Source organism: Oncorhynchus keta, unplaced genomic scaffold (assembly GCF_023373465.1).
Source record: "Oncorhynchus keta strain PuntledgeMale-10-30-2019 unplaced genomic scaffold, Oket_V2 Un_contig_4759_pilon_pilon, whole genome shotgun sequence".
In the NCBI taxonomy this organism is placed as follows: Eukaryota; Metazoa; Chordata; class Actinopteri; order Salmoniformes; family Salmonidae; genus Oncorhynchus; species Oncorhynchus keta.
The window spans coordinates 14,341-42,304 of record NW_026287945.1 but is presented as its reverse complement, the minus strand read 5'-3'; the positions used below and the strand labels follow the sequence as shown (position 1 = coordinate 42,304).

At 45.5% G+C, this 27,964-nt stretch overlaps 1 protein-coding gene and 1 long non-coding RNA gene across 4 annotated transcripts in view; both read right to left on the bottom strand.

Moving 5' to 3' along the window:
* Positions 1-27,605, bottom strand: part of LOC127924925 (paralemmin-3-like) — a 41,029-nt gene extending 13,424 nt beyond the window's left edge. Inside the window, exons 1-3 of one of the 2 annotated variants that reach the window (XM_052509596.1) lie at positions 27,500-27,605; positions 4,203-4,254; positions 3,097-3,177 (exon numbers count right to left, since the gene is read on the bottom strand). In XM_052509596.1, the coding sequence (XP_052365556.1) occupies positions 3,097-3,177; positions 4,203-4,247 (126 nt within the window). In that variant the 5' untranslated portion in view covers positions 4,248-4,254; positions 27,500-27,605. Of the gene's footprint in view, positions 1-3,096; positions 3,178-4,202; positions 4,255-27,078; positions 27,398-27,499 lie in introns of those variants that run through there. The other variant, XM_052509595.1, reaches the window with a different exon arrangement.
* Positions 81-846, bottom strand: LOC127924926 (uncharacterized). 2 transcript variants are annotated; one of them, XR_008119378.1, is made up of 3 exons: positions 800-846; positions 359-701; positions 81-260 (listed from the first exon to the last, which is right to left on the bottom strand). It is a non-coding gene; the product is annotated as an uncharacterized LOC127924926 (long non-coding RNA). The 2 variants fall into 2 exon arrangements; XR_008119379.1 differs by having other exon boundaries at positions 359-652.
* Positions 27,606-27,964: the final 359 nt, after the last annotated feature.

Sequence of the window (27,964 nt, the reverse complement as noted above, 5' to 3'; positions counted from 1 at the left end):
AACAGGGCCACGTTTGAGGTCCTCCTCAATTAAGAGTGGCCAAAATGTGTGATTTGCAGAAATACCTAATCAAAGGGCCAGACGTTTGATTGGTGGGTAAAACCCAGAAATACCTAATCAAGAGGGCCAGACGTTTGATTGGTGGGTAAAACCCAGAAATACCTAATCAAGAGGGCCAGACGTTTGATTGGTGGGTAAAACCCAGAAATACCTAATCAAGAGGGCCAGACGTTTGATTGGTGGGTAAAACCCAGAAATACCTAATCAAGAGGGCCAGACGTTTGATTGGTGGGTAAAACCCAGAAACACCTAATCAAGAGGGCCAGACGTTTGATTGGTGGGTAAAACCCAGAAACACCTAATCAAGAGGGCCAGACGTTTGATTGGTGGGTAAAACCCAGAAATACCTAATCAAGAGGGCCAGACGTTTGATTGGTGGGTAAAACCCAGAAATACCTAATCAAGAGGGCCAGACGTTTGATTGGTGGGTAAAACCCAGAAATACCTAATCAAGAGGGCCAGACGTTTGATTGGTGGGTAAAACCCAGAAATACCTAATCAAGAGGGCCAGACGTTTGATTGGTGGGTAAAACCCAGAAATACCTAATCAAGAGGGCCAGACGTTTGATTGGTGGGTAAAACCCAGAAATACCTAATCAAGAGGGCCAGACGTTTGATTGGTGGGTAAAACCCAGAAATACCTAATCAAGAGGCCCAGACGTTTGATTGGTGGGTAAAACCCAGAAATACCTAATCAAGAGGCCCAGACGTTTGATTGGTGGGTAAAACCCAGAAATACCTAATCAAGAGGGCCAAACGTTTGATTGGTGGGTAAAACCCAGAAATTCAGACAAGTAAAAAAGATGTGATGGGTCCGTACTCCAAAGATGTCGCATAAACCTTATTACATTTAAAGATAAAATAATATGTATTTTCACTGCATCAGGGATAGAGTACACAGACGTTTCAGCTTTACAGTGTGTAGGTACTGAAGACGGCTGCAAAGACGAAACATCTGTGCACGCTATCCCCGACGCAGGGAAAATAGTCATATCTATTCTTGAAATACAGTAAGCTTTATGAGACATCTTTTGAGTGCGGACACCCTCACAAATTTTTGCATAATTAAGAAATACCCATCGTCCTCCAAGAGTGGCTGAAAACAAAAGTCCACCTCCTTCCCCAGAGGACTAAAATCAGATCAGGTTACATGATTATAAAAATTAGAAGGCTATAGCACCTCTGTTGAACTGCGAGGCAGCAACTTTATAGGCGACTTTTACACTACCTTCAGAGTATGCCGCTTCAATGAGTCTGTTCCCTTAATAGACGACCTCTTTAAAACGGTCCATTTAAATGCATTTCACTGAGTGGACTTTGCAGTTAGCATTGCGTGGCTTCTTCTTATTCATGTTAGGCCACTTTAATAGCCCTTTAAAGCTGGGGGTGATAGCAGGCTGTAATTGACCTCTGAGGAAGTCTAGAGACCACTGCTGGTGACAGCCATTGAGAGGTCAATACTACCTTTACCTCTGAGGAGTACAGAGCAGGGTTTGTTCCTTCGGTAGTCGACACAGTACAGTTTCAGACAAGAGGCGTTATTGTAGGCTAGAAGTTAGCCAACCAAAAATGGTGGTTTATGCAAGTTCGTTACAATTTAGCCTCATAAGGGTGGTTGGGGAATCATTCTTGGAGGTGGATCCAGATAGCAGACTAAGGCTGACCAGTCACCTGAAACCAGATTCTCATTGGGTGTACACAAGCACACAGCAAGAATTTGAGGAATGCGCCCCAGGGCAGTGGGAACGCCAATCTGGAAGTGGTGTGAAAACAATGGAGCCGTCCAGTGCAGAGAGCAGAGCACGTAAACACACGCACACCATTCTAGCGAAGGAAGGACAAACCTCCGTTTCAGGAAGGGTGTGTGTGTTCTCAAGTAGACTAGGAGTGTTGTTTGGAATGGAGTTTGGAACTGAAGTAGGCCCCTTGCTAACAAGCTGGAATGAGTCCGTACAGAGTTTTGCGGAACAACATTATGGCTACATTCTACATTTGTGGGGAAAGATGAATGAGTGTGGGGTTCTGTCCAGTATCCACCACCATATTCACAGAGAGCCTGTGTGTATGTGGTCACTTTTCTGGCCATTTGACGTTACACTTCAGAATAAATAGTCCTACATAGTGAGAGGGGTGACAGGAGAGGGGTGACGGGCCGGGGACAGTGGGACAGTGAGAGGGGTGAGAGGGGTGACGGGTCGGGGACAGTGAGAGGGGTGACGGGGGGGACAGTGAGAGGGGTGACGGGCCGGGGACAGGGAGGTGGTGACGGGGGGGACAGTGAGAGGGGTGACGGGCCGGGGACAGTGAGAGGGGTGACGGGCCGGGGACAGTGAGAGGGGTGACGGGCCGGGGACAGTGAGAGGTGGTGACGGGCCGGGGACAGTGAGAGAGGTGGTGACGGGCAGGGGACAGTGAGAGGTGGTGACGGGCCGGGGACAGTGAGAGGTGGTGACGGGCCGGGGACAGTGAGAGGTGGTGACGGGCCGGGGACAGTGAGAGGGGTGACGGGCCGGGGACAGTGAGAGGTGGTGACGGGCCGGGGACAGTGAGAGGTGGTGACGGGCCGGGGACAGTGAGAGGGGTGACGGGCCAGTGAGAGGGGTGACGGGCCGGGGACAGTGAGAGGGGGACGGGCTGAGAGGGGTGACGGGCCGGGGACAGTGAGAGGGGTGACGGGCGGGGGAGTGAGAGGGGTGACGGGCGGGGACAGGGAGGGGTGACGGGCCGGGGACAGTGAGAGTGGTGACGGGCTGGGGACAGTGGCGGGCGGGGACAGTGAGAGGTGGTGACGGGGGGACAGTAGGAGGGGTGACGGGGACAGTAGGAGGGGGTGAGGTGGAGGGGTGACGGGCCGGGGACAGTGGAGAGGGGGGGACAGTGAGAGTGGTGACGGGTGAGAGGGGTGACGGGGGGGACAGTGAGAGGTGGGGCCGGGGACAGTGAGAGGGTGACGGGTCGGGGACAGTGAGAGGTGGTGACGGGTCGGGGACAGTGAGAGGTGGTGACGGTCAGACCTTCAGAGTGTGTGTGTGTCACCTTGAGCTGCTGTAGCCTCAGCCGCTCCTCCTCCATCTCCCTCTTGGCCCTCTCCTGTTCCTCCTGCAGACGACGCTTCTCCTGAGAGAGAGGGGAGAGAGCGAGAGAGAGGGAGGAGAGGAGAGAGGGAGAGAGGGGAGAGCAAGAGGGGGAGAGCAAGAGAGTAGAGAGAGAGGGGGGAGAGCAAGAGAGGGGGAGAGCAAGAGAGGGGGGGGAGAGCAAGAGAGGGGGGAGAGCAAGAGAGAGGGGGAGAGGGGGAGAGAAGAGAGGGGGGAGAGCAAGAGAGAGGGGGAGAGAAAGAGAGAAGGGAGAGAAGAGGAGGGGGAGAGAAAGAGGGGGAGAGAAAGAGAGGGGGGATGGAGGGGGGGAGGGGGAGAGAGAGAGATGGAGGAGGTGAGAGAGGGAGAGAGAGAGAGGATGGAGGGGTGAGGGGGCCCGAGAGAGAGAGGTGGAGTGATAAACAAAGAGGAAGAAAATAGGAACAGAGGGAGAATAAAGAGAAAACAGAAAGAAGAGGTGAAGATGTAAAAGAAAAGGAGAACACCTGGTCAAACCTGTCACACAGGAACCCTCACCATAGAGAGGTGGTCACCCTGTCACACAGGAACCCTCACCATAGAGTCAAACCTGTCACACAGGAACCCTCACCATAGAGAGGTGGAACCCTCACCATAGAGAGGTGGTCTGTCACACAGGAACCCTCACCATAGAGAGGTGGTCACCCTCACACAGGAACCCTCACCATAGAGAGGTGGTCACCCTGTCACACAGGAACCCTCACCATAGAGAGGTCACCCTGTCACACAGGAACCCTCACCATAGAGAGGTGGTCACCCTGTCACTGTGGTCTCACATGGAACCCTCACCATAGAGAGGTGGTCACCCTGTCACACAGGAACCCTCACCATAGAGAGGTGGTCACCCTATAACAGTTGTGTTCCATGGAAATACTGGGCGTTGTTTTAGGGCTGAGGGAGGCGGCCTGGTGCGACACACTGCACTATGGGTAAATTATTCAGTAGCTACGGACAGACAGCGCAAGGAGCAGTGCTTAGTTTCCATGGGCCTGTATGTGTGGTTGTGTGTGTGTCAGGTGCTTGACTCACAGTGATCGCCTGCAGTCTCTGTTGGTACTTCTCTGCCTCGTCCATCTTCAATCTGTGTGACAACAAGTTAAAGGTTATAGGTCACAGATATCATTTACCTTAGGAAGTAGTTAAAGTGCTGCTCTAGGAACAGTTTAGCCTTTAAGAGCACAATTAATACAGTTATATGGAGAGGTGGGGACCTGATCCTAGATCAGCACTGACCCAGAGATACCTGGAAGCCTTAGTTGTTTATCTGGACGTTTCTATCTAGCTTGTGTTGTTTCACATTACGTATCCCTTGTGACATGGCCTCAGGCATCACAAGGCAAATGACTGTGTAACTACATGTTTGTATCCTCACAGCTGACACACAGCGGGACAATATGACTAGCCTGACTTGGTACGTATGAACACAGCCTGGAGGATGTGCTGTACCCGCCAACCTTTATTATAGAGCCTTTGTTTCCTACAACGTAGAAACAGATCATATATGCCATTTAGCAGACGCTTTTATCCAAAGCCTGCATACATTATACATACAGGTGGTCCCAGGAATTGAACCCACTATCCTGGCTTTGCAACATCCATGCTCTACCAACTGATCTATAGAGGACCAGGAGATATATTTCTACTGTGTAGAAACAACAGTGATATTTCCTACTCCCCAAGGGAATACTGGAGACTAGACCCAACGCACACAAAATGATCAAGTCCACTAGAAAACATGACAATCACTAGTTTATACCTGCGATCTGGTGTAAAAAGCAACCAATCCCCACCTAGCCTTCATTCTTCTACACACAGTTCCCATCCTCTGCTCCAAGCCTTAGAAAACTCCCTGATACCTCCTCAAACCCCAACCTCCCTGGTGTTTGGAGGCATTGGGGCTATGGACAGCTTATAACCAGCTTATGAGCCTCCGTAGGGACTACGCCAGGTCTCATGGGGAGCCAGGAATAGCAGTGAGGAGATAAACAAACCGTCTTTGATGAGGAGCATTGTTGAGCTCCCTACAGACCGAGTCTGATAATTAGATACAATATGATGATACGCAGCAGAGAGAGGGAGAGAGAAAGTTGGAGAAAACTTGCACAATGACTTCGTATTAGTCCAAGAGGGGTGGTGATCTCCTACATGCTTCTACGCCACATGAGGGCCAGTGTGTAGACACTCCTTCCAGACCAGGTCCATACGCACTACACTGTTAACTCAATGACATTTACTAATCAAATTGTAAGTGTAGACTAACAGTGAAATGCTGACATACAGTTCCTTCCCAACAATGCAGAGAGAGAAATAATAACACAAGGAATAAATACACAATGAGTAACTAATATATATATGTATATAGTGTCTGTTACAGTAGGTGAGAAACCCTGTCTTATGGACCCACCACACTAGCTAGCGGTGGCTAACGTTTATTTGGTTGGCATGGCTTCAGTGCAAACACTCTCAGAGCCTTGGTGTGAAACACACACAGTGTGTAAAAGGATGTATATTTGCCCTGTGGGGAGGCTACATGGTTTCTGCTAGCGTAGCGATAGCCCTCGCTGTGGGAACAGGTGGTTGTATAGCAGGGGCAGTAGCGCATCTTAATCACGATGGGCCCAGGTGCCCCAAAACAATTACGGGCCCCTACCACCACCCATATTTCCCTTAAAATGTCAATGATTTTGTTGGTACGGCTGTGTGTTAATATTACTAAGCATTGTAACAGCAGAGCAGAACCTAATCTAAGGGCACATTTGAAACTTTTACCAGAGAAGCCGCAATATATCCAATATATTCAGCACAAATACAACAAAAGAAAATCATTAAAATAACTATTTTATCTGCAAATAATAGGCAATCGCCTATATTATAAAACATAAGTATATAGATCAATCTCTTGACAGAAACACAGCTAATGACCCAGGACATGTTCGCTGAAGTCGTGCACGGAGGCAAAACTGACATACCGCTATTTCAAATGATCTGCCTCCTGCAGAGGCCGATAGCAAAAACACCAGCAAATCAATCAAGAGGAGCATTCAAACAGATGTCTTAAATGGCAGAATGTCTCTTAACGGTATATGATACGCATGTGCTTACTAATTATTCATATAGCCTAGTTAAACGTATAGGCTATGATGACAATGAAATGGCTCAGTGGCCGTGCACCAAAACATGGTTTCCTTAAGACAGATCGTGCATAGTCGTAGATTGACAAGCAATGTAGATTCATCTCAATAAATCTGGATTTAAATAGGCTGTCTGGGCAGCCTGCCCTGTACAAAATATAAGCTTACTCACTCATTTGATTGACATTCGACGGGCCTTGCGCTCAGCGAAGTCATTGACTAAGGCATTCAAATCCATGGTGCCGGCCCTGGTGATTTCAGCGGACAGAACAGCCAACCCACTCAGTCTCTCCTGTCCCATGCTGCTCCTCAGGTATGATTGACTTGTTTTCATTTTGGAAAAGGAGCACTCAGCACTGGCTACCGTTACAGGCAGAGTCATGAAAAGGAGCATTGCTGTAACTACTTCCCAAAATGTGACTGAATTGTAATGCACAATCCTGACCAGGTCTCTCAGCGTAGTGTGCTTGGCTATTTCCTTCTTACAAATAGGCCCTGAGAGAGAGTAATTGGCCAGGGAAGCTTGCTGATACATCTTTGCTGTGATGTTCAGCCAGTCAGGCCTGAGGTCTCGTAGAGCGCATCATCATCTGCGTTGGCCAGGGTCGTGGGATGGATGGATGGAGTCAAACAGACTCGACGTTGCCCGCAGACTTTTAAATCTGTTTGACAGCTGGTGGATAACGATGTCAATCTTTGCATTAAAGTTGTTGACTCTAAAACTACTCTCCCCAGAAGACAGTCGCTCGTCCTCGCATAAGCACATCAAAATGACACCTCGCCTTCCTCCTCGGAGTGTCTTCAAATGTGTTCTGAGCTCCCCATTTGTCGGCAAGGGTCTTAGCAGCGACTTTGGCATTCACAGAATCCTGTAGGAATCCGGACAGGACCTCTATAATGTCATTGAGTGGGATGACTGCCCTGTGCAGGCCTGTAGCATTTTGGAGACGACGTTCACATTTTAAACCTAAACTAAAACCATTTTCTAAACCTTAGGTCTGGAGACTAAAACCATTTTCTAAACCTTAGGTCTGGAGACTAAAACCATTTTCTAAACCTTAGGTCTGGAGACTAAAACCATTTTCTAAACCTTAGGTCTGGAGACTAAAACCATTTTCTAAACCTTAGGTCTGGAGACTAAAACCATTTTCTAAACCTTAGGTCTGGAGACTAAAACCATTTTCTAAACCTTAGGTCTGGAGACTAAAACCATTTTCTAAACCTTAGGTCTGGACTAAAACCATTTTCTAAACCTTAGGTCTGGAGACTAAAACCATTTTCTAAATCTTAGGTCTGGAGACTAAAACCATTTTCTAAATCTTAGGTCTGGAGACTAAAACCATTTTCTTTTTCAGTGCTGCTGCATCATCCCTCTCATCCTTCTTGTTACTTAACAGCACCGTCTCGGTGAGGGCCGTCATCACGTTCTCACATCTGTATCTCAGGGCGTCAAGGGACTCGTATCTAGATGACTGTGTCCCACCCGCTCGTGGTTTTAGAGTTGCATTGTCTTTTCTGATGCTAAATCAAATACCACTCAACACTTACCATCTCTTTATGCTATGCCCGAAGACGTTGTATAACAGTTCAACAGTATCATAAAACTGTTTCATCTCTGGCACATTTTTGACAGAGTTGTTGAGAATCAGGTTAAGATTGTGCGCAGCGCAATGCACATAAACAGCAAGCTGCTCTTTATCTGATATTCTGGCCGGCACACGCCGGATAGACCCGGCTCATGTTAGCAGCTCCATCATACCCCTGCCCACGCCATTTTGAAATATCCAGCCCATTATCCTCTATGCTGCCCAGGATTTTATGTTGAGTCTCCAGAAATCACAAAAACAACTGTGATGGTCAGATCTGTGGTGACATTATTTACATCCCTTATCTCACATAGTGATGAACTTTGAACTTGTCCATAATAGAAAGAAAAGAAAAAAATGGGTCTCCCTGAATGTCACACTTCACTCGCTCTGCGAAGATTTAAATCAGCTCATTTTGGATTTGAGGACTGGGATAGTTAACGGATCCTGAGGTAGTTAACGGATGACAGCAGTTCAATTATACTGAGAAAATTCCCACTGTTGGCTTGCCTCAGCTTTTCACAGTGCCCTCTGAACGCCAAGTTACATGATGCAAGCGTGAAAGTTACATTAATAGGATAGGCGTCCCGCTATCGGCACACCTCGACAACATCCGGTGGAATTGCAGAGCGCGAAATTCAAATTACATAAATATTTAACATTCATGACAATACAAGTGTTATACATCAAAATAAAGATTAACATCTTGTTAATCCAGGCTTTACGGCGAAAGCATACCATCTGAAGACAGCGCCCCGCTTACAAAAGCATACAAACATTTTCAAGCCAAGTAGAAGAGTCACAAAAGTCAGAAATAGCGATAAAATTAATCACTTACCTTTGATGATCTGGTTGCACTCACAAGAGTCCCTGTTTTGTTCGATAAAGTTCCTCTTCATCTCCCAAAAACTCAGTTTTGTTGGCACGTTTTGTTCAGTAATCCACTGGCTCAAAGGCGGTCACAACAGGCAGACGAATTCATCCTAATAGTACCGGTAAAGTTTGTCGAAACATGTCAAACAATGTTTATAATTAATCCTCAGGTTGTCTATTGTCTAAATAATCGATAATATTTCAACCAGACAATAGCGTCTTCAATTGAAAGGAAAAAGAACAAAGGGTGCGCATTTGGTCACATGCGCAAAGGAGCTCTGGTTCATTCCGCATGCCACTTACAAAATGGTCTCATTCTTCCTCATTTTTCAGAATACAAGCCTGAAACAAATGTCTGACTGTTGACATCTAGTGGAAGCCATAGGAACTGCAATCTGGGTCCTAACCCAACAGAATGTATAGGCCTTCAATTGAAAATTACACACATCAAAAATATCCCACTTCCTGGATGGATTTTCCTCAGGTTTTCGCCTGCCATATCAGTTCTGTTATACTCAGACATCATTTTAACAGTTTTGGAAAAGCCAGAGTGTTTTCTATCCAAATCTACCAATTATGTGCATATCCTAGCTTCTGGGCCTGAGTAACAGGCAATTTGGGCAACTCAGTCATCCAAACTTACGAATACTGCACCCTATCCTAAAAAATTTAACTAGGCGTTGCGCACGCCTTTCTCCATTTCTGCGTCAAAGGGTGCCATTGAGCTTCCACTGCTCATATACCAAACAGGCACCCATGTGAATCTGGGATGTCTCATGACATGCTATTTTGGATGTTAGATGGCACCAATCTCTCACCCCATTCACCCTCGCATCAGAGAAGAAAGGGGCACTCCAATCTCCGAACAGCCAGCAAGGATCACAATACGCGCAATCTAGCTTGGCCGAATAACATAGCCATGTAAGTGGTAATTTGATTCCAGCCTTGGTTGTAGTGGTGTAGTATGACTTGGAAAAACACCGCCTTTCATCATCTCTTGGGAATGGGCCAGTAGGTTTACACGAGCCTAATGCACATGCCATTTAACTTTTGCATCCACACTTGTTGCATAATGCCCCGTCAGTTGGATAGGTAAAAGGCCATCTGTCCCACTTCCACAGCCGCTATGATTCTAGCCTCGCCCTGCTCCTCTTCCTCCACACCCGGGATAGCTTGTCCGGCCAGGCTTGTGCTCAGGGTCGTATCCTCCGATATCTGACAACCTGTATCCTCCTCTGTCAAAGCTGCTTCTTCTGGCACGATGGAACAGCTTGGCCTTGGCTCACTTGACCCGCTAAAAGCTGCTGCTGGCGATGAGAAACCTACATCCTCTTCTGGTCCCGTTACATTGCTTGTGCTAGTAAACGGCTGCACTTGAACTGCATCTGAAAAATGAAATTAATTTGGATACCTCCTCTGCTTTCTCATTTTTGGCCTTTTGGCTCCACTTTTTAAACCCGTAATTTTTATTCTCGACTTTCTCTCTTTACTCATTTTTACGGCCGTTGTCTCGATAGTTAGCTCAACGATGACAGAAACAACAACGCTTTGGAGAGTATTTGCCCAATGAATCCCAGAATGCATTTCATTATCTTAACATGGCATTGAAACTATTAAATAATATGATTTATTTAGCAAGTTAATTGGATTTATTGTCATCAATACACTAAAATATCACGCTGACGTATGTAGTGGCAAAAAAAAACACATTTTGTTGGTGAAACCATCAGTGGGATCATTTATCATATAGCCTACGATAAAGAAAGATCTTCTCGTCAAATGGTAAACGCAATGGACCCGCATCAACAATGAATACTTGGGCACGGTGGGGCGGTATTCAAATTACATAGGGGGCCTGCAGCTCCGGGCATGTCGAGGGCCCTGGTGCGACTGCACCGGCTGAAGCAGGGTTTATATGGAGCATTCTTCCTTTAAGGTGCCGCCACCATGTCGGTCTCTCACAGACACACGGTTACTCAGCAGTAATAGAAGGTTGTGGACGTGTCGTGCACAAGTACACATTGAGGTGTTTCTAGTCAAGTCTCAGATCAAATGATGAGGGTCAGGTTGGGAAAAGGCTAAATCAGTCCATACGGTGACATCACCGTGGCGATCAAACAGAGTTCAGCCACGCACACTGACACAATTACCCCCGTGTTGCCGTCGGCGAACGACGCAGCACGACACACTTCAAAGCAATGACTGTTTCTGCTCCATTTCCTCCTGACATTTGGAGTTAGAGGGGGACAGAGACCAGGCTGACCCTGTGAGGTTCAAACAGGAAACACACACACACACACACACACACACACACACACCCTTTGTCCATTAGCACAGGTAGAGGTTGTACTTGCTAGTGGAGCATGTCAACACTACCTCAATTAGCGCAGTAATGTTAAGTAAATGTGCGTGTATGGCTTCATTTACATGCATGATGGTTTTAGGGTGCAGACAACAGTTGTACAGTAGTGGCTAAAGCATAAACAGACTGGGATCCTATCCAGGCTATTCCACTAGTACCCCGGGGTTCTGATCTGTACCTAGTAAGCTACTACGAAGGCGTCATGCCATGGGATAAGACAATGGTTTACACTACACTGGAGGTCGTACTGGAGCAATACACATTGCACTGAAGGTTGGGTCATTTGGGAGTGAAGATGAGATCGTAAAAGGGCTCACTTGTTGCCATGGAGACAGAGTTAATCCAATCTAGAGTGTGAATAAGTATATTTTAAGTCTGAGCGGCCCGAGGAAGTATTTTACTTTCCGAGAGGACTTCAACAAATCAGAATTATCTGGGCTCTACGCCCCTAGCCTCTGGGAGGAAGTGCAACTGTGCTCGACTAGCCTTGACTGGCTACCTCTTGTCGACAGAAAGGAAGTCCGGTCTGGTGTGTGAATGTGAGAGAGATGTGTTGTGGGGATAAGGTGGTGTGTGTGTCTGTGGGGTGCAGAGGGGGTGGACAGGCGTCAGCATTCAGCATCCAACACAACAAGACAGCCTTTCAAAGGATGCAGAATAGCACCATGGGCCCAACAAATAAAAATAAAGAATCAAGGCTTCTTCCTCTGTCTATCCGTGTCAGACACATTGCCACAGTCCAAGGCCATTGGAAACTGGCATCGCATCTCTCTCTCTCTGTGTTTGGGAAGAGGGAAAGAACACACACCAGTAAGTGTCCTCCAGACGATCGGCGACGAGCCATCCAATCACAAACACCCAGACCTCACACACATCCCCTGCTGTTGTTATTGGCTGCCAGTCAGGAGTTGATTGAAATAGACCCCACCAATCATAACATAGAGTTCCTGGAAAGAGTCCTCATTCTTTATGTGTGTGAGAAAATAATCAAAGGCAATTCCTCTGTGTGTGTGTGTGTGTGTGTGTACACTCAATCATAGAGTCTGTAGCTTGAGGGGGCGAGTTGATGCAAAGTGCTTTTTCATCACCCATAGATTTTCAGTTCCTCACAGAGGGTCAGTCTGGTAGAGAAATCCTCTTTGTCATGGTTGTGCTGCTGGTTTAGATACAGACACCAACCTAGGAGGAGCCAGATGAATCAATCATAGTGTTCCGAGTGTGTGTGAGAGAGATGAGAAGAGTGTGTACGTGACCGAGTGTGTCTGATATACAGTACAAGTCAAATTTGGACACCTACTCATTCAAGGGTTTTTCTTTAATTTTACTATTTTCTACATTGTATGACATAACACATATGGAATCATGTAGTACGCAAAAAAACAAGTTCAATTAAAGTAGCCACCCTTTGCCTTAATGACAGCTTTGCACACTCTTGGCACTCTCTCAACCAGCTTCATGAGGTTGTCACCTGGAATGCATTTCAATTACCAGATGTGCCATGTTAAATTGTATTTTGTGGAATTTATTTCCTTCTTAATATGTTTGAGCCAATCAGTTGTGATGTGACAAGGTAGGGGTAGTATACAGAAGATAGCCTTATTTGGTAAAGTCCATATTATGGCAAGAACAGCTCAAATAAGCAAAGAAACAAGAGTCCATCATTACTTTAAGATATGGTCAGTCAACACAGAACATTTCAAGAACTTTGAAAAAGAACCATCAAGCGCTATGATGAAACTGGCTCTCATGAGGACCACCACAGTAGTGGAAGACCCAGAGTTACCTCTGCTGCAGAGGATAAGTTCATTGGAGTTACCAGCCTCAGATATTGCAGCCCAAATAAATGCTTCAGAGCTCAAGTAACAGACACATCTCAACATCAACTGTTCAGAAGAGACGGCGTAAATCAGGCCTCCATGGTCAAATTGCTGCAAAGAAACCACTACTAAAAAGGACACCAATAAGAAGAGACCTGCTTGGGCCAAGAAACACGGGCAATGGACATTAGACCGGGGTCGTAATCTGTCCTTTGGTCCAAATGTGAGATTTTTAGTTCCAACCGCCGTGTCTTTGTGAGACGGAGAGTAGGTGAACGGGTGATCTCTGCACGTGAAGCATGGAGGAGGAGGTGTTATGGTGTGGGGGTGCTTTGCTGGTGACACTGTCAGTGATTTATTTAGAATTCAAGGCACAATTAACCAGCATGGCTACCACAGCATTCTGCAGAGATACACCATCACACCTGGTTTGCGCTTAGTTGGACTGTCATTTGTTTTTCAACAAGACTATGACCCAAAACACACCTCCAGGCTGTGTAATGGCAATTTGTCCAAGAAGGAGAGTGATGGAGTGCTGACCTGGCATCCACAAATCACCCAAACTCAACCCAATTGAGATGGTTTGGGATGAGATGGACTGCAGAGTGAAGAAAAGCAGCCAACAAGTGCTCAACATTTTGGGAACTCCTTCAAGATGGTTGGAAAAGCTTTCCAGGTGAAGCTGGTTGAGAGAATGTCAAGTGTGCAAAGTTGTCATCAAAGCAAAGGGTGGATAATTTGAAGAAACTAAAATATATATTTGATTTGTTTAACACTTTTTTGGTTACTACATGTATTTCATAGTTGATGTCTTCACTATTATTCCACAAAGTATAAAACAGTAAACATAAAGAAAAACCCCTGAACGAGTAGGTGTGTCCAAACTTATGACTGACACTTTATATATATATTGTGTGTGTGATGACAGGAATCTATGGTGTTTGCTTGGGTCAGATCCAACAGCACACTGCCCACTATAATGTCTTTGTGACAGGCTGGGTCAGGGGAATGAAAACACTGCAATTCCTATTGAGCAGTGTTTGTATGTATGTGTATGCTGCAATAGCAGCCCAGTGTCAACAGTGAACAGACTGGGAGTGTGGCAGGGATCACCAAAGAAAACTACAGATCACTATTCTTAGTCATTTATCAAGTTACTCCACATAACAAATGTCTGGTGGATTCAATGACTTCCTACACACACACACACACACACACACACACACACACACACACACACACACACACACACACACACACACACACACACACACACACACACACACACACACACAACACACAATTATTTCAGTATTGCATCATTATCTGCAACGGTGCTTGGAGTGCACAGTAATGTCATTATACAGTACATGACAAATAACATGTAGGTTAGTGTGGGATGTTTCCTCCTCTTCACAGTGTTGGGCTGTAAGGAGTCTCAGCCCAGGGTGCATCAATGCCCCCTCTGTCAGGTGCTCCTTTGAGTACCGCACACACACACACAATAATGTCTCTGTTTGTCCAGGGGCCGGGCTTCTCCTCCTCCACCGCGCTCTCTGCAATATCCTCCACTGGTGCAGTGGAAACTAAGGTACAACACACACACACCATCCCTTCGCTCACTGCCTACCTGATCCCTCAACCCTGGAGGCAGCTCTCTAAGCCTGGCCTACTGAACACTTCTCTGAGGGGAATTACCAGCTGAACTATCTGAGCTACACTGGCTGTGTCCCAATGGCAACCCATTGCCTACATAGTGCACTACTTTTGACCAGAGCTCTATGGGCCTGGGTCAAAAGTAGTGTACTACGTATGGAATAGGGTGCCATTGGGACACATCCAGTGAATTGAGGGGAGTTAAAAGGATAAAGTACCAGACAAAAAAAGAGTGTAACTTTTGCCATTGATCAGGCATAGAGCTGAGGGTTCTCTGTAGTTGGAGAGTAAGCCATGCTGACTGTCTAAGACTAAGCCATGAGAGCGAGAGAACAAGAGATGAGAGGACAACAACATTCTACTGAGACGGAGCAGGACACGACATGCTGTTGAAACACTGATATGTCTGTGATTGTGTGTGTGTGTGTGTGTGTGTGTGTGTGTGTGTGTGTGTGTGTGTGTGTGTGTGTGTGTGGCTGTATGTTGTGTGTGGCTTATTTGATTATTCATAAGCCATCATATGTCAGGCTCTATATCTTCAGGAAATGTGGGAGTGTGTGCATATATAGAGATGAGACAGGGGTGAAAGGTCAGCATGTAGGTCTCGTATCTAGAACCACTGTTTAAACACAACCTGACAGGTAACACAAATCCCACCACACACGCGCGAGGTGAAGCACCAGTTGATTGACATAACCAGGAGAGGGGGAGGAGTCAGATAGAGGAGGAGTCGGAGAGACAGAACTGCTGGGTACATTATTATTTCTTTCTTTTCAAGGTTCTTACACGTTTGCTTTGGCAAAATGTTTGACTTTGTAAGTTGCTACACTTTCCATATCAATAAACTTTTTTTCTTGAATTTAATTGAAAGTGTCAGAGAGAAACAGAGTGAGCAAGGGAGAGAGAGAGAGCGATCGAGCGCGAGAGAGAATAAGATCAAGAGACTAACAGGGGCCCAGGTTGAGACACCTGTTCTGACAAGACACTCCGGGCTGCCTCACAGCACAAACATGTCACACACACGATTTCCAATTGTCGCCAGAGACGTTCAGATGTTTCAGAGAACCGACATCCCTACTTATTATCCCCTTTGTCATCACTGACTCCATTAGTTAAAGCACAAAATGACATGTCAAACCAGCTCGTTGAATATACACAGGGCCACGTGTATTCACACACGCACACACACACACACACACACAGACACACACACACACGCAAAATACAAACAAGCCTAATACAAACAAGCATAACACACCTAAACCTAGCTGCTCACACAGACAATAGGATATGATATTGTATGGTTCTGTCATTTGACCTACTTTTGATCAAACTATTTTGGGCTGTTCTGTAATGAGAATACTGAGTCACCTCCGCCTAACATTGTCTGTGTGCAGCAGCAGCAGCAGTCTCATCCCAGCTCTGAGAGGTGTGACATGTAATGGCTTGCTTCAGTACTTTCCCCTGTTTTGTCTCTGTGTGTGTGTAAAGGATTATAGCGTGTGTGTGTGTGTGTGTAAAGGATTATAGTGCGTGTGTGTGTGTGTGTGTGTGTGCCTGCATGTATGCATATCTGTTTAACTCTGAAACAGGTTTGGAGAAAGGTATCCAGGACTGGTTTAATCTGGTCTCAGTTCATCTCCACTGTTATTATTGGATGAAGACCAGGAGCTGTGTTTGCCTTGGGGCCTAGCAGCTAAGCTAACGTGTCTAAGCTAAGTTAACAGAGAAAGCAAATCTAAACTGAAGGACCCATTTCAGACAGGTCACAGTGACTCCTTACCCTACTTCTGATACAGAGACAAAGTCCTAGAATAGATGTGCTCCATCTGCCGGCAGACAGACAACTGCTGTAATGTTTAACGTCAACATTCCTCATTATCACCCAGGACAAACATAGTCCCATTCCAAATGTCCCATTCCAACCGACAAACACTTCCCATTCCAACCGGACAAACACCCATTCCAACAGTCCCATTCCAACAGGACAAACACTGGACAAACACTGTCCCATTCCAACCGGACAAACACTCCCATTCCAATTCCAACCGTCCCATTCCAACCGGACAAACACCCAGTGTCCCATTCCAACCGTCCACCAACCGGACAAACACGGTCCCATTCCAACCGGACAAACACTGTCCCATTCCAACCAACCGGACAAACACTGTCCCATTCCAACCAAACACTGTCCCATTCCAACCGACAAACACTGTCCCATTCCAACCGGTCCCATTCCAACCGGACAAACACGGTCCCATTCCAACCGGACAAACACGGTCCCATTCCAAACCGGACAAACACTGTCCCATTCCAACAGACAAACACGGTCCCATTCCAACCGGACAAACACGGTCCCATTCCAACCAAACACTGTCCCATTCCAACAGGACAAACACTGTCCCATTCCAACAGGACAAACACTCCCATTCCAACAGGACAAACACTGTCCCATTCCAACAGACAAACACTGTCCCATTCCAACCAAACACTGTCCCATTCCAACAGGACAAACACTGTCCCATTCCAACCAAACACTGTCCCATTCCAACCGGACAAACACTGTCCCATTCCAACCGGACAAACACGGTCCCATTCCAACCGGACAAACACTCCCATTCCAACAAACACGGTCCCATTCCAACCGGACAAACACTGTCCCATTCCAACAGGACAAACACTGTCCCATTCCAACAGGACAAACACGGTCCCATTCCAACAGGACAAACACGGTCCCATTCCAACACGGTCCCATTCCAACCGGACAAACACGGTCCCATTCCAACCGGACAAACACGGTCCCATTCCAACAGGACAAACACGGTCCCATTCCAACAGGACAAACACGGTCCCATTCCAACAGGACAAACACGGTCCCATTCCAACAGGACAAACACGGTCCCATTCCAACCGGACAAACACGGTCCCATTCCAACCGGACAAACACGGTCCCATTCCAACAGGACAAACACGGTCCCATTCCAACCGGACAAACACGGTCCCATTCCAACCGGACAAACACGGTCCCATTCCAACCGGACAAACACTGTCCCATTCCAACCGGACAAACACTGTCCCATTCCAACAGGACAAACACTGTCCCATTCCAACAGGACAAACACTGTCCCATTCCAACCGGACAAACACTGTCCCATTCCAACAGGACAAACACTGTCCCATTCCAACCGGACAAACACTGTCCCATTCCAACCGGACAAACACTGTCCCATTCCAACCGGACAAACACGGTCCCATTCCAACCGGACAAACACTGTCCCATTCCAACCGGACAAACACGGTCCCATTCCAACCGGACAAACACTGTCCCATTCCAACCGGACAAACACTGTCCCATTCCAACAGGACAAACACTGTCCCATTCCAACCGGACAAACACGGTCCCATTCCAACAGGACAAACACTGTCCCATTCCAACAGGACAAACACTGTCCCATTCCAACAGGACAAACACTGTCCCATTCCAACAGGACAAACACTGTCCCATTCCAACCGGACAAACACTGTCCCATTCCAACAGGACAAACACTGTCCCATTCCAACAGGACAAACACTGTCCCATTCCAACAGGACAAACACTGTCCCATTCCAACAGGACAAACACTGTCCCATTCCAACCGGACAAACACTGTCCCATTCCAACTGTCCCATTCCAACAGGACAAACACTGTCCCATTCCAACAGGACAAACACTGTCCCATTCCAACAGGACAAACACTGTCCCATTCCAACAGGACAAACACTGTCCCATTCCAACCGGACAAACACTGTCCCATTCCAACAGGACAAACACTGTCCCATTCCAACCGGACAAACACTGTCCCATTCCAACAGGACAAACACTGTCCCATTCCAACAGGACAAACACTGTCCCATTCCAACCGGACAAACACTGTCCCATTCCAACAGGACAAACACTGTCCCATTCCAACAGGACAAACACTGTCCCATTCCAACAGGACAAACACTGTCCCATTCCATTCCACCAGGACAAACACTGTCCCATTCCAACCAGACAAACACTGTCCCATTCCAACAGGACAAACACTCCCATTCCAACAGGACAAACACTGTCCCATTCCAACAGGACAAACACTGTCCCATTCCAACAGACAAACACTGTCCCATTCCAACCAGACAAACACTGTCCCATTCCAACAGGACAAACACTGTCCCATTCCAACAGGACAAACACAGTCCCATTCCAACAGACAAACACTGTCCCATTCCAACCGGACAAACACTGTCCCATTCCAACCAGACAAACACGGTCCCATTCCAACCAGGACAAACACTAAACACGTCCCATTCCAACCAGACAAACACTGTCCCATTCCAACCAGGACAAACACTGTCCCATTCCAACAGGACAAACACTGTCCCATTCCAACAGTGTCCCATTCCAACAGACAAACATTGTCCCATTCCAACCGACAAACACTGTCCCATTCCAACCAGACAAACACTAATTCCAACCAGACAAACACTGTCCCATTCCAACAGGACAAACACTTCCCATTCCAACCAGGACAAACACTGTCCCATTCCAACAGGACAAACACTCCCATTCCAACACACTGTCCCATTCCAACCGGACAAACATGGTCCCATTCCAACAGGACAAACACTGTCCCATTCAAATCCCATTCCAACAGGACAAACACGGTCCCATTCCAACCGGACAAACACGAACTGGTCCCATTCCAACTGGACAAACACTGATTCCACAGGACAAACACTGTCCCATTCCAACAGGACAAACACTGTCCCATTCCAACAGGACAAACACTGTCCCATTCCAACAGGAACAAACACTGTCCCATTCCAACAGGACAAACACTGTCCCATTCCAACAGGACAAACCAAACACTGGACCTAAACAAACAGGACTCCTCCAACAGGGACAAACACTGTCCCATTCCAACAGGACAAACACTGTCCCATTCCAACAGGACAAACACTGTCCCATTCCAACAGGACAAACACTCCCATTCCAACAACAAACACTGTCCCATTCCAAGCAACCTGAAGCAAACAGTCCCATACCATATCCCATTAGACAAACACTGTCTGATGTCAGGTTGCACCCCAGACATCCAAACATGGCAAACACTGTCCCATGACAAACACTGGTATTTCACTGCTTGACAAACAGATTAAGTGTCCCATTCCAACCCAAACACTGTCCCATTCCAACAGGACAAACACTGTCCCATTCCAACAGGACAAACACTGTCCCATTCCAACCAGGACAAACACTGTCCCAGCACATATCTAACAAACAACCGTAGGTGATCATGCAAATAGTATTCAAAGGAGACTCCAAAATACAAACAGTCCTTATCACAATGAGCAAACTAACACTGTCAGCTAATGTTGTCCCACAATGTAGTGAATGATTCTAAACAAACTCCCATTAGACAAGAGACCATACCAACGAAACCAACCAGACAAACACTGACTCAAAGCCCAACAGAAATTCCAACCAGGATTCAACCAGGTCCCATTCTTAGTCCTTATTCCAACCAGACAAACATATTCCAACCAGTCCACACCCAACCAGACAAACTAGGACAAGTCAGCCCTTTCACACCATGGCAACCTCTTGGCGTCATGACAACCTGCGGGCAGCTGAAATGCCCATTGATCAAAAACCTCATTCACAAACCAGGCTCCTCTACCTTATACTGAGTAAGCACACTGCTCTCTCTCTCACACACACACTGCAGTAAAAGCAGTCTCAAGGAGTCTCTACTATCATTGTTAACCAGACAAACATAGTCCCATTCCAACCAGATACAAACATTGTCCCATTCCAACCAGACAAACATAGTCCCATTCCAACCAGACAAACATAGTCATTCACCAGACAAACATTGTCCCAATTCCAACCAGCAAAGACAGTTAAGGTTAGATAAACATTGTGACAACCTTAAAATATCCTCTCATCCCTGTCATAGATTAGGTGCCTGGAATAGCTTCCTTAACTAGGGTCTCTTGGGTAAAACTACTACTACTGGGCAATTCCACAATAAAATGTGCAAAGTTTGGTAACAGAATTACAGTTTGTACAACACAAACCGTACTTCTGTTACCAAAATTTGATCAAAAAAACCTCGTCACTATTCAAGAGAATGTGTTTTTGTGGAATTTATTTCTGTGGAAATTGTTAAAAGTAGTCCTTGTGCATAGAGCTATATGATTTCTCTAACTTTGCAATCATTGGTTTTTGTTTGGCATACATTTTAAAGTGAAAAACCTGAGTCAGAGTAATTTGGGTATCTTGGACTTCCACACACACCAGTTTCATGGGTTGCTCGCTATGATGAAGGGCTAGGTAATTACTAAGAGCTAAACAGCTGACTTTATCATGTCAGAATAGGCCCTATTTCCTTGTTTATACTATCACCCCCAGACCATTTCCTCGACATCAATAATACATGATTTAAAGTGTCACATAATTGTCTTGGTGTTTTATGTGGTCTGTAGTGATGCCTTGCCAGCAGGCGTGGAGGAGGGGTTTGTACTGTGGGGATAGGAGAAAGAACTTCTCAAAAGAGCAAGTTTTTTTTTGTCGGGTCACTGTCGGATGATTCTAGACCGTGGAGACACACAAAATGTAAACTGTACCTTCTCCAGGTCACACTACCTTCCCGGACAAAGTCAAGACACTGACAAACAAAAAGATTCCCACTTACACATACCACAAACACCTTGGGAGCCTCTAAGATCAGGTACGAAAGACTGACATCACACAGACTGATGAGACAGATCACTGGAGTTGTGTACTATAGTGTAGAGAGCATGGGATCTCTGCTACAGTACTTCTAATGGTAATAATTAGTCAGTGTCATGTACAGGAACTGTTATGTTGTGCAAGTGAGCAGAACTGAACCGGAGGAATTGGGAGAAACGAGATGAAAGAGAGAAACAGTCAACGAAGGAATTGGGAAAACAGACAACGATAGAGGAATTGGGAGAAACAGACAACGATAGAGGAATTGGGAGAAACAGACAACGATAGAGGAATTGGGAGAAACAGAAACATAGAGGAATTGGGAGAAACAGATAGAAACAGTCAACGAGGAATTGGGAGAAACAGACAACGATAGAGGAATTGGGAGAAACAGACAACGATAGAGGAATTGGGAGAAACAGACAACGATAGAGGAATTGGGAGAAACAGACAACGATAGAGGAATTGGGAGAAACAGACAACGATAGAGGAATTGGGAGAAACAGACAACGATAGAGGAATTGGGAGAAACAGACAACGATAGAGGAATTGGGAGAAACAGACAACGATAGAGGAATTGGGAGAAACAGACAACATAGAGGAATTGGGAGAAACAGAACGATAGAGGAATACAACGATAGAGGAATTGGGAGAAACAGACAACGATAGAGGAATTGGGAGAAACAGACAACGATAGAGGAATTGGGAGAAACAGAAACGATAGAGGAGGGAGAAACAGACAACGATAGAGGAATTGGGAGAAACAGACAACGATAGAGGAATTGGGAGAAACAGACAACGATAGAGGAATTGGGAGAAACAGAAGAGGAAAAGAAACAGACAACGATAGAGGAATTGGAAGAGAGAAAGACAGTAAAATAGAAACAAAGAGGTAGAGAAAAAGAGGCATATATAGAAACAGAAAGAGAGAAAGACATTTAAATAGAGGGGAACATTGTATTAAAGAGAGGAACGGAGAGAAAGAGGGGTAGCGTAGTCACTGCAGGGCAGTGTGTGAGGCATTGAGGAATTTCCTCCAGCAGACTCGTCATCCATCACCCAGGGAGAGAGAGATCTCATCACTCCATCTCTCCCTTCACCATGATTTATCTCTCTGTTTTTATCTCCCTCAGTCTTGTCAGTGTGACACTCGCTCTCCTCAGCAGGATAGCAGAGATAAAAATCCAACTGATGTGGTTACACTTAATTCACAGTTTCATCTTTCTTTTGCACCCCTCCTCCTCTCTCCCCACAACAATCTCACACACACAGTGTACATACACCAATATATTTCAGTGTACACATACAGTATACACATACATACATACAGTATATATACATACATACAGTGCTGTGAAAAAGTATTTTACCCTTTCTATTGTACTAATCTTGTCACGGTATATCAGTGCATTCAAATTGTCATCGATAAAATAGCTTATGCCTGACCATACCATAACCCCACCACCAACATGGGGTACTCTGTTCACAACGTTGCCATCAGCAAAAGGTGCACCTTGTGCTGGGGACAATAAAAGGCCACTCTAAATTGTGCAGTTGTCACACAACACAATGCCACAGATGTCCCAAGTTGAGGAAGTGTACAATTGTCATGCTTACTGCAGAAGTCCCCCAGAGCGGTTGTCAGATAAATTAACAGAAAATGATCTACCATAAACTGCCTCTGTTGTTTTAGAGAATTTGGCAGTACGTTCAAACAGCCTCAGAACCCCAGACCACGTGTATGGCGTTGTGTGGGCACAGTTGCACCCCAGCACAAGGTGCCATTCACGTGGTACATACACAACGCCATACACGTGGTCTGCGGTTGTGAGGCTGGTTGGACGTACTGCCAAATTCTCTAAAACAACGTTGGAGGCAGTTTATGGTAGAGAAATTAACAGAAAAGTATCTGACAACAGCTCTGGGGACTTTCCTGCAGTCAGCAGGACAATTGTACTGGGACATCTGTGGCATTGTGTAGTGTGACAACTGCACAATTTAGTGGCCTTTATTGTCCCCAGCACAAGGTGCACCTGTGTAATGATCATGCTGTTTAATCAGCTTCTTCATATGCCACACCTATCAGGTGGATGGATTATCTTGGCAAAGAAGAAATGCTCATTAACAGGGATGGAGAAAAAAATGCACAAAATGTGAGAAATATTTTTTTTGTGCGTATGGACCATTTCCGGAAACTTATTTCAGCTTATGAAACGTGGGACCAACACTTTACATGTTGAATTTGCACACCCACACACACTCGGTGGCCAGTTTATTAGGTACACCCATCTAGTACCATGTCGGACCCACTCCAGAACAGACTATTCTTCGAGGCATGGAAATGTTACTCAATTGGTATCAAAGGACCTAACGTGTGCCAGGAACACCTTCCCCACACCATTACACTACCACTACCACCTGTACCTCTGACACCAGTCAGGGTGGGGCCATGGACTCATGCTGCTTATGCCAAATCCTGACTGCCATCAGCATGACGAATCAGAAACCAGGATTAGTCAATTCAGGAATTGTTTTTCAACTCAATTGTCCATTGTTGATGACCGTGTGCCCACTGGAGCCACTTTGTCTTGTTTTTAGCTAATAGGAGTGGAACCCGGTGTGGTTCATCTGCTGCAATAGTCAAATCCGTGACAAGCACTGACGAGTTCCGAGATGCCGTTCTGCTCCGTTATTTGCCCGTTTGTGGCCCGTCTGTTAGCTTACGCAATTCTTGCCATTCTCATTCAACCTCTCATCAATGACCTGTTTTCGCCCACAGGACTGCCGTTGACTGAATGTTTTTTCACACCATTCTCTGTCAACCCTAGACACTGCTATGTGTGAAAATCCCAGGAGGCTGGAACTGGCGCACTGGCACCAGCAATCACACCACACTCAGTCACTTAAGTGACTTGTTTTGCCCATTTTAACGTTCAATTCGGAAAGTAACTGAATGCCTCGATGCCTGTCTGCCTGTTTATATAACGAGCCATGGCCACGTGGCTCAGTAGTTGTAGGAGCGAACCAATTTCATGAACGTGGTGGTGTGCCTAATAACATTTAAAACAAATATGTAAATAACGTACTTAATCTAATAGTGCACTGCGTTACATTTGACACAAACCAACCACACACACAGGCATCAGAGAGAAAGACTTAAGTCAAAGGCGAACACAGATGGTTTAAAGCAGAACGACCAGTTCGATGTCTCTGAACCCTGTCTGGTTCACGTCCACTCAGCCTGGTCTCATAGACTAGACGCAACATAGTAAATGTAAATCTGAGACACCTCAAATTAGTATGATATGTTACGTTTGGTATGGTTACATAAGACAGATGGTTACTCAAGGTAAAAATTAAAAGAGGGTCTATAATGTGAACGTCTAGCAACCCAAAGTGTGTGTTTTTGAATCTCATCACAGACAACTTTAGCATTTTAGAAACTTTTTACCTACTTACTAGTGTTTAGCCTTAAACCCTAACCTATCTAACGTTTGCCAGATAGCTAACTTTAGCCACAACAAATTGGAATTAACATATATGTTTAGCAAATTCGTAACATATTTTATTTATTTTTATTTCATTTCCACCTTTATTTAACAAGGTAGTCCAGTTGAGAACAAGTTCATTTACAACTGCAACCTGGCCAAGATAAAGCAAAGCAGTGCGACAAAAACAACACAGAGTTACACATCAACAAACGTACAATCAATAACACAATAGTGTTATTCAATGTACAGTGTGTGCAAATGTAGAAGAGTAGGGAGGTAAGGCAATAAATAGGCCATGGAGGTGAAATAATTACCATTTAGCATTAACACTGGAGTGACAGATGTGCAGATGATGATGTGCAAGTAGAGATACTGGGGTGCAAAAGGGCAAGTGGATAAGTAACAATATGGGGATGAGGTAGTTGGGTGTGTTATTTACAGATTGGCTATGTACAGGTACAGTGATCGGTAAGCTGCTCTGACAGCTGATGCTTAAAGTTGGAGAGGGAGATATAAGACTCCAGCTTCAGTGATTTTTGCAATTCGTCCCAGTCATTGGCAGCAGAAAACTGGAAGGAAAGGCGGCCAAAGTAAGTGTTGGCTTTGGGGATGACCAGTGAAATATACCTGCTGGAGCGCGTGCTACTATTGCTATGGTGACCAGTGAGCTGAGAAAAGGCGGGGCTTTACCTAGCAAAGACTTATAGATTATCTGGAGCCATACGATATGAATAATGACATTCACAAACATATACACCATACGAAACATCTGAATAAATGAAGTATTTCGAATTTACATCCAAAATAATACAAAATGCTCTGAGACCAGGCAGGTTCACTAGATACCAAACGGAAGAAAACGGATGAAACGGAGTAACTACCTGAAATTGTCCATTAAGAAACATTTGTTTTTCAATTTTCTGTTGCAAAACAGAAAGCTACAATGTGCAGTAATGAATATGCCCCTGGTTATAGGGACTTAAAGAGTGAACTGAACACCATACTACTTCCTAGAAACAAAATGAGTCAGGGGTTCAATTATGTTCACAACACCCTCGGGCTAGCACACAGTTAGGGCCTAGGGGTTCAGCGAAGGGAGACTTTAAAGAGTACGTCCCTCGGGACCTGTTGGGAGTCTCCCTGTAACCTGGGGTCCCTCCCCCACATGCATATGTCTCTGTTTGCTAGCTAAGCAGATCTATGTGCTGTTGGTTTTAGATGACTCAGGTTAAAGCCCCTGGCTTCTTCTCTCAGAATGAGACCAGGCTTGGTCTACATAATGACGTCACCTCAGCAGTTTACAATGCAGCAGAGTGAATGAGCAACTCTGTGCATTGAACATCACATAGGCAAGAAGACATGGACATTACACACAGTCCATGTGTCTCAGCACATTAGTAGGAACATACCGTACGTGTTCACATATTATATGCAAGTCAGTTCCTACATCTAACAGTCCCTTGCATTTACGCAGGACACATAATCAGTGTGAGCCAAGGGATTCTGTTAGATGGGTAATAGTTTAGCATGTCGGCTATGTTGTTGTGTGTACAATATTGGTGGTGTGTGTATGTGGTGCAACAGCAGCTAGACACTATCACCAAGCTCTATTAGTCTCCGAGATAGAAAGCTGTCCCAATGTGTTCCCGTCATCCCAGAACGCATTCATTAACTAGGTTATAATGAGCTACATTTATCATCCCTTTGAGGTAGATTATATTCTCTCTATTTAAATACTCCATTCAAGTGTATCATGATTTCTGAATGTACCCTCTAGAAATGTGGGAGATCTGTGAAATAACTCGAATTGATATGGAAAAGCTCAACATCTGTTTTGGCAACATTATATAACCTCTCCTTCCAAAATGTTTTTTTCTTCTTTGTAACTATCCACACTCACTGTCAAGTTCATTTCTAAGCTGATGAATGAATATATCAACAAATAAGATGGGACCAAATGTAACTATGATTCTAAAATTGTTTGGTGAATCTGTGGCTTAATGGTTTACAGAGGTCATGCACGTTGCAAATCATCAGCTTGCAGCCAGGCCTGTCGTTGCGCGCGCACACGGATCACATTTGTAGCACGAGTTGGCACGAGTTCAAAAGGTGTCAACCCAAGGACGTTTACTAACTTTCTGCAGTCGGGAAAAATGTCAAATTCAGTAGAAAACAAAAGCAAAGTAACTTTGAAATCGACAGGTGTTGGCTGATAATATTATTGCAGACACTTACCTGTTTGTTCCAACGTGGCCACTCGGCGTTGTCGGTGGTTAGAAATGAAATAATTAAAAACGAAAGCAAGAAAAACACTGACGTGGTTTAACAAGAGTTTTGCAATAAAGAAATATACCGCAGGGGAAAACCTCCTGTCGTTGCTCTACTTAGGAATGGTTTTTTAAAAGGCAGAAAATCCACCTATGAAAAACAAACACCTGAGCGTTTTATCCGCTTGTGAAACGCCAAACTCGTCACATCAGTGCAGCAGACACACGAAAACGTGAAACTTAAAACGTCTCTAAGGTTTTTAAAATAGACATGGGAGTACAGCAAAACCCTTTCAGAGAAATATGTTTGTCACTCCCTGCCTCCCAAACCGAGTCGGTGCGTGTCCAAAATTCACCGGAGCTCAGAAGCAACGTTCTGTTACAGTTACCTGACTCATGTTCCGTGTTGTGCTGTGCTGGGTGGCCAACCCTCTTTTCAGAGAGCAGCACAGGGATAGTTGCGTGTTGTTCGTATGTACCAACTGTAGGTAGTGAGAAGTGGATTTTATATTCCACAGGAGCAACCATAGACATTGAAACCAGGGAGCAACAGGAACACAACTGACAATATTTTATTGTGTGACGTGAAATTGAGAATGGGCAATGTGAACATCACAAAAGTTATCGACAAAACAAAGAGTAAATAGTTGAATAGTAGCGCATCTAGAAGGGAGCAGTAGTAGCCAGTATCCTCCTATGTTCTCATTATACAAGCGGGATATTGGAATATAGGCTAAATGCACCCAGAGCAACAGTGGCATTACTATTTTAACGTCTGAAGATGTGGGCAATATTCTCGTCCCCGTAAATTACAGATTACATATATATATTTCATTGCTCCATATTCCGATCTG